The following is a 12668-nucleotide window of genomic DNA, read 5'->3' as shown; positions in this document are numbered from 1 at the left end:
CCTCAGGATGACAATCCCACCCTAGGCTCAGCTGCCTTTTAAAGCACACAGTTTCATGTATAACCGGCAACTTGAAATACTTGCACTCTAGGTATCTGACAAGGAATATCTAACTCACTTGCTATCAAAAGATCAATTGAGCAAAAAAGAATATTTATGGAAGCCACTTTGAAGGGCGTGCCCCCATTTCCCCAGACAGACCAAAATGTGTCCCTGGATTAAGCCTGAACAGCTAAATACTGTGCCCTGGACTGAACTGCTGAATCCTTGTGGAATCATTTTACCGAATTTATCCCTGGGCTTTATATCCTCTACTCACACTGAGGGACACTAACAGAAGTAGCCCTGTGTAGCTCACTGCTATTTTGATCTTTTGAATGTTGTTCACTGTATTAAAAAAAAATTTCTTTTTCTTTATGAGGAGCCGAAGGAGAAATAATTGAGCTTCCTCCAGGCATATTTTCCCCTTTTGGACACATGGATCTTATAACCTACCATGTTTCCCTCTTGAAAGCTTTGAAATAGTAAATTCATGACCTACTAATAAGAAATATGCTGGGAATTCCACCAAATATTTTATATTCTAACTGCTCACCTGAATTTATCTTATCTTTCTAATCTTATTTTTTCTATTTTCTCATTTTTTAATCCACTTATTTAAAAACAATTTTCCTCCCATTGAAAAGAATCACCTTGAATCATTTCTTTAGAAGTAGGACTTCAATAAATAAACACTGTGGAGAACAGTGAGAGAATAAGATTTAAATATACCTGGATTCCACACCCTTCCGCCCTCTACCTTCAGTCTTTTTATAGCTGTTACTTCAAACAAGAAATTCAGGACTCTACCTAAAAGGATAATATCACTGAGTTTCACTGAGAAATAATAAATGTCACCTACTATTATACAAAGTTCCAAACAACACATTAAAATAAATGAAAACTTTCTGCTATATGATTACATACAAAAGACATTTTGGCCACTATCCTAACATTTTACTTTATTATTTATATGCAGTAAATATGACGATAGTCTTCATTGCCTCACCACTAACACCTTAAATGCTTCCTACTGGGATTTTATCCTTAAAAAAAAAATCCTAAGGCAACCAATGTCCTAGAGTTGACGAATCCAATAATTTTTAAATTATCATTCTCCTTCTTTACAGTTTAATTTTAGTAATACCTCTGTCAATCACTCCTCCATCTTGAAACTCTTTTTACCTTTGATTTGTTCCTATTATGATTACAATCATTCAGTCTTTCATTCAAAAATATTCTTTGAGAAGCAACTATGTATTAAGCACCTTGCTAGATGCCAACTCTATTTATCTGCCTTATCCTTTCACGTTCTATTTAGTTTTGCCCATCATACCCAAACCTTAAATAAGAATATTTCCCAAAGTTCTTTGCCCAGTCCTCCTCTTTCTGCCTCTGCACTTTTTCCCTGGAAGATCCACTCACTGGTGACTTCCCATTTGCATCTCCAGCAAGAATCCTACGTCCCCTTTCGCGCACACCGTGCACAGCTAAATCAGAATTTGTCCTTTCTCTCCTTGAACCAGTTGCTGCTTCTGACCCCTTCGTATTGCTCTCACAATTTTCGCAGTGCCCAGGGCTTGATTCTTAAATACATTCTTTGTGTTTTGCCACACTTCTAATCAGTTGTGAAACACTTTTTCTTCTGAAACATATTTTTCTTTCCATTCTCCAGACTCAGGCCTGGCTCCTTCCCTCCACCCCTCACACCTTGATTATTGCCATGGGCCAACCAGGGCCCCCAGCCTTTGAGGGAGGTCTTTCTGTTTCCTTTACCAATTCATCCTGCACACCATCACCACATCAATCTTTTAAAAGCACTGTTATTCCTGCAGCACTTGACTGCTCAAAGACCTTCCATGGTTCCCCACAGTTTATATTTGGAATGTCTAAATTGATTTTTTGGCCTTTTGAGAAAACTGCTAGGCAAGTACAGAATACAGAGAAAGAAAAAAATTAACGTTCATAACTTCAATTCGTTTTTCAATAAGAAATGATGAAAGGCAAAATTTCAGTCTGAGTCAGATTCATTTTTTTAAACTGCTGCTGGAAACAAGGCAAAAAAGGTCCATGTTAGTGCCGTTAATTGTGGGAACTTTATCCACGGGGGCGTGGCGGGGGGGAGGGGAGGCTTTGCAGCCTTTCCAGGGATGTGTAAAGCAGAAGAAGTAGAAATCACGAGCGCAGCCTCACAGCTCAGATCCCTTTTGGTCAGAGACAGCCTGTCCCGTTTCTGCAGCTCATTCAGGCTGCTCATCTGCTATCCCGTGCTTTCTTTTAGAGCATATTCCGTAATGATAAGGCCCCCTCTTGTCACATTCACTTGCCACATGCAATTAAGTTCACACCTCCCTTTAGACAGTTCACAACACCAGATGACTAGCTGGATACCATCCAGCTGGAAAAACACCCAGTTTGGGATGCAATAAAGGCCATCAGAGAGAGGGAAAATGGAGAAAAACAATCAGAATTTTCCTATAAACGCCTTGAAGTAACATATCTCCTGTTGTCCCCACAGTGTCTTCTCTGAAAGAAGTTCTAAGACTAGGTGAGGCTAGAAAGGGTCTTTGGTGAGCAATAAAAAGAAGCTGTGTCCCGCAATGCTCTATAATACGAAGGCAGAGGCTCTGTTTGTGTACTGGGTGCTATGGAGGAGGGATGGCAGGTCAGCAGAGGAGCTTTTCGTGGAGATAAGCTGGGTGTGAATTCTGCCTTCCCTCAGTTGCTAACTGTGAAACCTTGGCTCTGTGACAATTTCCCTGAGCCCTAGTCTTTTCACGTTCAAAGGTAGAGCTCATCATAACTTGCAGAGTTGTAGTGAGGAATAAATGAAATTAAAGTTTATTGTTTTGTTGACTTCCTAGACTTAAGAAAATGTTAATGCAGTTAAAAGTATATCGTGTGTGTAGATGTACATCGTAAATAGCACCAAAAAATTGAGGCAAAGCATATTCTTCCAGTATTCGAAAACTATCATCAGACTACCCAAAGAATTCACTCATGTCATTGACGAACAAGTGAAGTTCCAAGGTATATCTTTTTTGTTCCACTTTGGTCTTAAATGTAAAAGAAAATAACAATGAACATGCAGGTCAAAACTGCCTCTGTTCATCAAAAACATAAATTCTTTGCTAAATCAGATAGTAATAAAGCATTTATTCATAGCCTGATTTTGTCCAATTGTGGCTGAATTATAACCATAAAAGAGTTTGGCAAAACTCAGTAAAAGCCTTCTGGGAGAATCAATTGACTATATGAAAGTTATAATAAAAAGTATTGTATATCTTATCATCATTTGTCAAAAAAAAAGTATGCTGACTATATGGTAGCTATGTTTTGTATTATCACTATACCCTAAGACAACATTCTTGTCATTGTGTTTTTATAAGAAAAACGTACCTAGTTCACAACAGAAAATTAGTGGAGAGGACTTTCTCATTTATTTGCGACAATTGTCTTGTTTTTTCCTTGTTTCATGGTCTTCTGTGTGTATATTTTCTTTTGAGATCTTGAGTTCCTCTAGCTTCATTTTTATCAACAGAACTTCTTGGATGCACACCAAATTTAATAGAGTAATTCCCTCTGCACCTAACTTCAGGTGGTAGGCATAGCAAGAGTGATTTATAGTTTCCTTTTCTTTAAAGTCAAAGGCAGAGGAAACTAAAAGCAGAAGTGTCTGGCTTTATCCATTTCCTGTTTTCTCCCTCCTTCATCCAAAGTGTAAAACTATCCTGGTCAGGGTGCGGACTAAATTGTGGGAAGAAACATCACATGAGGCACCTGAGTGCCCATGTCTTTCAGTTTCAGCATGCCCTGCAGCAGCCCCTTAAGGCTTGATCTTCTAAAGATAATGGTGATCAGATGAAAAATAAGAGACCACGCACACCTCACTACGTCTCAGCATAAAGCACAAGCCAATACTCATTTCTGTTTAAACAAAACGTCCGTGTTGGCAAAAGGCCTTGAGGGATGGATGTACTTAGTTTAGTGCTAACCTTGACTCTGGACAAAAGAAAGAAGTAAACAAAAATATAAAGGGATCTTGGAGTCTGCTAATCTTCATTTCTCCTGCTGCAAAAGAAGGGCACTCTGAGGGCCTGTGAATGTTACTTTGCATTGAGAATGGAAAAATGAATATTTGATGTGAGCAAATACAAGCCTCTTTGTGATTTTCTCTTGCTCAAATTTAAGGCACATGAATAATGCTCAAGGAATTTTTATGATTTTCTTAGGCTAGTGTTTGTGTAGGTGAAAGTACACCACCTGAAGAAAACAATGTTCTGGCTCCTACAGATTATAAATACCAACATCTCCACCTGAGAGCATCATGGAAGAGCTTTTCAGCTACTGAAGAACGAGACTAAAAAGAGATGTTTTTCTGAGGATGACAGAGGGGAAGAGAAAAGGTATGATGCCTTACAATGAAAACCTAGTTCTACATTTGTCACTCATGCTTTGCATTCAGAGCTCAGGGCAGAGGAACCAATGCCTTTCCCCTTAGCAAAAATAATGATAATTACATGTAAGGATCTTCATGTCAACGTCATCTCTTATTTTAAGATCTCAGTGCACTTTAGAAGCATTCATCAGTCAGGCCTATAAGGCACTGTTTAACACACACACTTCATGTGAGAACTCATCAAGAAAGACCAGAAACAATTTGTTAGAAGCCAAACTGAAAACTGAATTTAGGACTTTGAAACTCCTCTTGCTATTTTTACTTAAAGTAACTTCATCTTTACGATTATGACACATTCAAAATAGCCCTTGGATTCAATCTAGTTTTAATCAACCCTAGATCCATTTAGAAATATAGATTTTATACGTGCTAAACATAAGAAGGAGAGGTCGATAACACTTAAAAGCTAGAAGACAGTCCCAAAAAGAAGAATCTACAGGTGAGAATAAAGTGCTAGGCTGAGGTGGGGATGGCAAATCAGGGATTAAGGGGTTGTCTAATTCTCTGTGGCCTTTAACCCTATAATGGCAACAGGATGGATTCCTGAACCAGGCCACGTGAAGCTTATGTCTCTTTGCATCTCTTGCACAATCTATGGATCACATTTCTGGCCATTTTTTTTTTCAGTTAACATGGCCACATTTCCACTTGGGAAAAGATCTCTAGCCTTCTGCCCATATTTAAGATCTGCAAAAGTGTCCGGAGCTTCAAAGATAAAGAGAAGTAAAAACTGACCTTTTACAGGTCTCGGTGAAAAAGGACATGCCAGAAGCAGGGCAATAAGGACCAAAATATGTTGGGTTTATTCTTTCTCATGTACAATTCTCCTCCAAGTCAGACATTGATAAAGTCAAGTGCACCAGAAAAAGCATATTTACCTCATATTTTCCTTCCTGTGTACAGTCACATACATTTCGTAGACTCTCCCTTGGGGAATGGCCCCAGCGGGAACCAGCATGCTTACTCCTGAATAGCAAAAGAGAAAAGCAGTCACATAAGACCTAGGAATCAAAAGGGAACTTCCCAGAATGCCTCTGAAGCAAGTGAAAAGGAATGAGGAGATTCTGTGGTCATACAGCCAAAATCCTGCTGCTTTTTCTCTAAAGACATGTAAATATTCATACCTGCCCTGCTTTCCTTCCCTATTGGCCTTGTTACCACAGCTCCCTCTGAACTGTTATGGAATTACTTCAAGGAATGATATAATGTTTAAACTCCTGTTTTATTTAAGGAATAGACAGATGGTTTCACTGTTGTTTTCCTTGTAAAAGGAGGGGAAAACCAACAACTGCTCTTAAAATCTCAAACAGCTGTAATGATGTATCGTTTCTAATTTAAAAAAAAAAATCCCCACAAGATTCAAAGTCAGGGAGATGCTAACCTCAACTGTATCAAAAAATGTTTATTTCTGAAGTATCTGGTTAGCATCAGTGTTTTCCTGCAACAGAATAATAATTGGTGAAGAACTGCTTTCATCATACATAACTCTAGAGAGTGAACACAATAACTCCAGAGAGTGAACACAACTTAGTCACAGCAGGTCAAGCAAGTTTTTACTTAGTTGCTAATTGGTGCATTTTGTAGGACTATTAGATTGAGCTCTGTTCGAAGTTAACTGTGCTGATAGCAGTGGTTTGCAACTTGAGCTTGCAGCAAAATCACCTGCAGGTTTTGCTAAAGCCCAGATTACTGGATCCTATGCCCAGAGTTTCTATTCAGAAGGTCTGGGGAAACTGTAGTTCTAACAAATCGCCAGGTGATGGCAATGATGGTGGTCTGTAGACCACACTGTAGGAACCATGGGCTTGCACTGCTGCGGTGTCATCAGAGAGTAATTCACGGTGGGCAGCAACTTGAAAATACTTAGCTCCATGATTTTATTCTAATAAATGCAGTTAATTTCAACTCAATAAAACTTTACAGACATGATTGTGAGGACAGTATTTTGCATGCTGTGAATGCCAAGAAGTAAAAGACAGCATTCTTGTCTTTGAGTAGCTTATTTAATTAGCAAGGCAATGGAATACGCCATATGAGCACAAGACAATAAGGAACCTGCCCAACCACGTTGGAAAGTCTCAAGAGTAATGGACAGAGAGTTAAAGAGGTATAGTTATTCAAAGCCGTTGTATATCTGGTTGAAAGTGTTGAGGCATGGCCTTCTTGAGAAGGAAAGTAACATGAGCCTTGTGGTGCTGTGGGAAGTGGAATGTCACGCTCGTGTCAGGATGGTTTGGTGAGGCACAGAGTGGAAGCAGGAAGACCACACGTGAGGCACCCAAGCCTCAGTATTTTTATTTTTTCCAATGGGAACAATGAAATGTACCTTTATGTTTGTTATGGGGATGAAACAGACTATGGATGTAAAGTAACAAGAATAAGGCCTGACACATTATTAGGTAACTACCGTTACTGTATTAAATAAAATAATGCATGCAGATCACCGATGCCCAGAACATATTTAAAACATGCTAGCTCCCTCCTTTCCACTTAAGAAGCCTTTATAATAATTCATATGTGAAAAAGTGACAGATGTAGAAGTGCAAAGGAGAGGTAGAATCCAGTGGATATCATGAAAAAATAAGACTGTCTTGGGAATAATATAATGTTTAAACAATGTAAGAACAATAGAGTATAATTTGATCTATTCATTTGGTAGACTATTAAAAATATATTTAAAATCATGATTTTAAAAAGCATGCAATAGCATGAGAGTGAGAAAAATCTGAATAAAAGCACTTTATGTAGTGTGTGATCTCAGCTATGTAAAATATATTTTAAAAAAGGAAAAATGGGGGCTTCCCTGATGGTGCAGTGGTTGAGAGTCCGCCTGCCGATGCAGGGGGCACGAGTTTGTGCCCCGGTCCGGGAGGATCCTACATGCCGTGGAGCGGCTGGGCCCGTGAGCCATGGCCACTGAGCCTGTGCGTCCGGAGCCTGTGCTCCGCAACGGGAGAGGCCACAGCGGTGAGAGGCCCACGTACCACAAAAAAAAAAAAAAAAGGAAAACTGATATTCCATTAAATATTTCAATTTATTAAAATATACTTCTAAAGATATAGGGTGAAAAATTGCCAAGGTGCTGAAATGGGGGACTGAATTAGAGGAAGAGTCAAAGACAAGTCCATATTTAGACGTGAAGACCAACTGGCTCTGTATATTACTTGGCTCTATGGCTGTTTACAAATTATATTCTCTTCTTATGCTACATATAAACCTTAGTTCAATCAAATTGTTTCTTTTTACTGTGTTCACAAAATAATCTGCCTGATCCAAAAGAGCTACTGTACACTTACAGAGGAATCCATTAAACCCTCTCATAACTGATAGTTCCCAGCCCATTGCAACTACTGATTAATGAATACCAAACTTTAATCAAACGTTACGAGTCACTAACTTCAGTTCACTATTTAAGAGCGTTATGGGGCTTTATGCTCTAGAAGCAGATAACTAAACAAACTGAAAGCTGAGTAATACTACAAAAAGACACGTGACGAAGCTGTGATTCTCGGTAGATATATCAGAGGTTGGAGTGAGTACCTTATAAATACCTTGAGCCTGAAGAGTGTGTAATAAAGAGGTAACAAATGAAGATCTGATGTCTATTATCATGTCCTCTGATCATCTAAAAATTCATATTCTGAAGTACTGCTTCCTGTAGGAAATTGGAACTGAACCAACTGATATGTTTTCTAATTAATTTGTCCTTTTAAAGCGTGATGACAACAGTGAGGGCTTCTGGCTTAATGTTGCCTTCTGAAGCGCTATTAAAAAGAAGGTCAATGACAGTTCTAAATTATGCCTCAGCAGAAAGCTGTGAGTGTAATATTTCTAGAGGAAGTGTTTTCAGAGTTGGTTGGAGAAAGATAAACGGTTTTGCTGATTTTGACTGAGGTAATGTTTGGTTTACACTGAAAGTAGATTTGGGTTAGACAGGATACATTTAACTTTTCAGGCCTCATGAAAACAAATAATAAAGATTTTGGCACAAGAATAAGTTTTCAAGCTCTGTCTCTGCAATGTAAAGACCTTTAAGAATTACCTGAATTGGGAATGATAAGGTGACCGCCGAGGGAGTTGAAGGTGCCAAACGCAGTGCAGGATGGGTCCGTCTGCCTTGCTAGACTCTGATTCTTCAGGTTGAGGGCCTCATTCTCCAACAAGGATTGGGTCATCTGAGGGGACAGCTTTGATGCAAACTCAGAGAGGTCATCTTGGGGTGTGACAGCCCCTGAGGTATTGTACACTTTGATTTTCAGGTTAGGCAGGGGATCCAGAATCGGAGAGTTGGTCATTGGGATTTTGTCCGAAACATCATGCAAGGCATAAACGGGTCCTCTGTACATGGCTGCAGCTGACGTGAGGTCTGGGGGTACTGCCAGGAGATCTGAGTCAGAAGGAGAAGGAACGTCCATTTGTATTCTTCATTCAGGCAACCTACACTAGCCAGACGCCCCCCAACACTTTCTGAGCCAAGAGCAAAGCAAGTCAACAAATATTAGCACTGGATAGACTCTAAAATTCTGCTGAGAACAGCACAATTAGATAACTAGGATCTGTTTTATTATTGGCTACAAATAAACAGACAAGTTCATTCTGTATTCCGCCTTGAAGTCTACTTATTGTGTCTATGGTACTTAGTTATTTCAACAAATTGGATTCGTGATCCTCACTAGCTGACTAGGTAACAGTTTCTCCTGTCTATACTGGATTTGGGTTCATCTGTAGACCACTGTATTCATAGCAATACAAGATGTCTTATCAAAAGGAAAAAAAAGGAAACTCAAGAAATCAATCAACCAATCTGTGTACTCTTCAAATAAAAGTTTAAAAGTATGACAGAGAGGGCTTCCCTGGTGGCGCAGTGGTTAAGAATCCGCCTGCCAATGCAGGGGACACAGGTTCAAGCCCAGGGCCGGGAAGATTCCACATGCTGCAAAGCAACCAAGCCTGTGTGCCACAACTACTGAGCCTGCGCTTTAGAGCTCATGAGCCAAAACTACTGAAGCCCGCATGCCTAGAGTCTGTGCTCCGCAACAAGAGAAGCCACTGCAACGAGAAGCCCGCGCACCCCAACAAAGAGTAGCCCCCGCTCGTCGCAATTAGAGAAAGCCTGCGTGCAGCACCGAAGACCCAACGCGGCCAAAATTAAAATAAATAAATATATTTTAAAAAAAAAGTATGAAAGAGCAACCTGTTAGAGAAGGAAAAAAAAAAAAGATCTGTGCACCTTGTCAACTCTAATTTGTTATAATCAACAAAACAGACGAAAATCTCTGTCTTCATGGAGTTTACATTCCAGCTGATGTAACTGCATTCCAACCCGGTGATTTCACTGATTTTGAAGACACACAGGGAGGCTGCTTACATGCATAAGTCCAAGTGGGAAGTGCAATGTCAACTGACCTTGCCTTGCTGCCTTGATGTTCACAGGCTGAAAGCCTCCATTGAGTGCAGAAGAGTCAATAATATCAGACTCAAAGTCACGATGATTCTTCCGATACACAAAGAGGGCCACAACTACAGAAATGGCCAGGCACACTATCACAGCTATCACAATGCCAACATACAGAGCAACATCATCTGAATCAGGAGCAGCTAAAGGGGAGAAGGAAACATTGAATTAAATGGTTAGAGAAATTGCCCACAGTACACATAGGTATTGCTATCATTTTTTTAGACATTTATTGCCTTTTTTATAGGTTAATTTCAAAGCTATATAAAACTGTGGTCTTTCAGTAGAAAATTTTCTCTGATTTCTTTCTTTTTCTTTCTCACTCTGCATCTATCCACTCACTAATCTATCTTAAACTGGGCAACATAACAGACCATTTATTACAAGGCATAAAAAGAAACTGGAGCTAAAACCCTCTCAACCCACAGGAAAAAAAAAGTTTATTACTAATTTCAGGTGGAAAAGTTTGGAAGGCAGCTTTGAATTCTCTTATAGTTCTTTATAAACATAAACACTCTATTAGAAACGTCTGGCATGTTCTGAATCTGTATATTTATTGAACCAGAATACTTTTCTAAGTATCATTCCAAGTCACAAATTACCTTCCACAGCACTCTTCTCACTTTCCCCTAAATCAATGAAGGGGTGGGTGGGAACAGTGGAACTAAGCAAAGCAAACATTGGAAGCAAACATGTTGGGTTTGAAAGGTGGGCTTTCAGAAGACCCAGATCTGGGGAGCAGAGGTTAATGCTGATAACTCCAGGCTTTTGCTACAGATTCAGTATTACCTCTGAGAACCCTGAGCTTCTCATGGTTACTTGTCAGAGATTTACATTTGAGCTGCTCATTACTGGAATAAAATACAGCTCTATGGTGTACCCAGTAAGATAAAGGCCTGGTTCCGCGATCAGAAAGGTCAGCCTACTCCCCAAAAAGGCAATTAAGCATTTGATTAACATGGTGTGAGGTCAGCTGGGAGGTCTATCTCTGGGTAAGGCAAGAAGAAAAATCCTGTAAATGTTGCATGTTGCCTTAGTGGCATCAGAACATGCTCTGATCCAACGGCAAATGGTGATAAAAGCTGATCATTTAAAGACAACAAACCGATAAAATGAAACCTTTCCTGAATCCCTCAGACATCTTTGAGTCTCTATCATTAGTTTTCCGTGACCCACAAAAACTGTCAGCAAAATTAACCAAAGCTGGTCCCGTCACTGTGAAAGGTGATTAAACTGGTACTTCAGATGGTCAAGAACAACCTTCTTATGCTCAATTTTCTACATGTGCATTTTGCAGGAAGGGAATTTTCAGGTTTGTAGGTCCCATGGCTTCCTAAAAGTCACGGAACCACTACTCTCTCCTAAGACTCACTGCCACGTGGTTTATGTGGTGAAATGGCTCTTCATTTTGATTGCCACCGGCCCACGTGATCACCCAGACGCTCATGTCATGTACCTTCAACACACTAACAGTAAAAGAGAATTCCCTACGGGAAATCGTTCCATCTCTTTTAGGATTTTGTGTTTAAATGTACTGTATGTAAAAGAAGCCCTTCTTTTTAAACAACTGTCTTTCCCAAAGTTTCTATAATACCTGCTCAAGCATCAATCAAGTCAATATTGACGGATCTTTTCAGGAAACCAGTGGCATACCAAGCCCTCCTGGTTGTGTGAGCACTACTTTCAAAGTGCGGACTTCACTTTGCTGCTGGGTTTTATTTGAGGCCCTACAGCAGCATTCTGAACTCTGGTCAGAAAGCGCATCTAAATCCTTAATGTTTTACTTTACCAGCCTGTAATTACTTATTCAATATTCGTGATTTCTAAGTCAACAGGTCTGCACTTTCTCAGCGCTTTCCTTTTGAGCATTTGAACCCTGCCCTTTATTTAGATCCACGTATTTCATGATATGGTTTGTCAGCTACTGGGACTTAAGCTTTGAATGGGAGACTGATAGATTTTAAAGCTGGCAGAGGCTTGAAATGACCCTTTCTTCTTTTCAGCAGTGAAAATCTAATTTGTTTTTCATGTTAGAATATATTAGGCGCCTATTTCCTGTGTGCACATCTGTGATCCAAAGAAAGGTAAACTTGAACTGGGGGCAATAACGTTAAACGATTAGTCAGCAACATAAAAACCAAACATCAAACTTACAAGAAAATCCATATTCATTCTGGGTTCTCTGCTCAGTTGAAATAGGATAAATGAAACCTTGAAAAGAAACAAAAAAATGAAACAAAAATGGGAACAAAATCAAATGAATGAGGGAAACAAAATGAGAAGCACGAAAAATGGTTTAATTAAAATAAAAGGAGAAGAAACCTGGGTCCTTTAAAATTCTGGTTCAGAATTATGATTTTGCATCTCCTGTCTGCTCTGGAGTCTCCCTAAGAATTAATAAGTAGGCAGATTGAATTTCAGAGCCCAAACGGGTCTCGAGTCACTAACTTTGGAGTGCTTAAAGTCCCTCTTTTATTGAGCATAAACTCTAATGGATCTAATTTATTTCAGACATCAAGGGTCATTAGCATAAGGAAAATCTTTTTTCCTTATCCCTGCCATATGCCTTAATTCCCAGGACATATTCAGGAAGGGTCTAAACAGTTTTTTCCTCTTTTATTTAATCATAACAGCTTGCTCTCGGTCTAATAGAACTAAAGAAGGCCTGTCGTCATTGGTCAAAGGTTAAATATCCATTTACAGAGCTGAGTAAGA

The 12668-nt window shown here is 39.4% G+C and overlaps 1 protein-coding gene across 2 annotated transcripts in view; it reads right to left on the bottom strand.

Annotated features, from left to right (window-relative positions):
• Positions 1-12668, bottom strand: part of UNC5C (unc-5 netrin receptor C) — a 396852-nt gene that overhangs the window by 33202 nt on the left and 350982 nt on the right. Inside the window, exons 8-11 of one of the 2 annotated variants that reach the window (XM_067736918.1) lie at positions 12108-12164; positions 9905-10096; positions 8541-8885; positions 5377-5464 (exon numbers count right to left, since the gene is read on the bottom strand). In XM_067736918.1, the coding sequence (XP_067593019.1) occupies positions 5377-5464; positions 8541-8885; positions 9905-10096; positions 12108-12164 (682 nt within the window). The remainder of the gene's footprint in view (positions 1-5376; positions 5465-8540; positions 8886-9904; positions 10097-12107; positions 12165-12668) is intronic. The other variant, XM_067736920.1, reaches the window with a different exon arrangement.

The sequence above is a fragment of the Pseudorca crassidens genome, chromosome 4, assembly GCF_039906515.1.
Source record: "Pseudorca crassidens isolate mPseCra1 chromosome 4, mPseCra1.hap1, whole genome shotgun sequence".
NCBI classification, from domain to species: domain Eukaryota; kingdom Metazoa; phylum Chordata; class Mammalia; order Artiodactyla; family Delphinidae; genus Pseudorca; species Pseudorca crassidens.
Note: the sequence above shows the minus strand (reverse complement) of the source record. Positions and strands in the feature narration are given on the sequence as shown.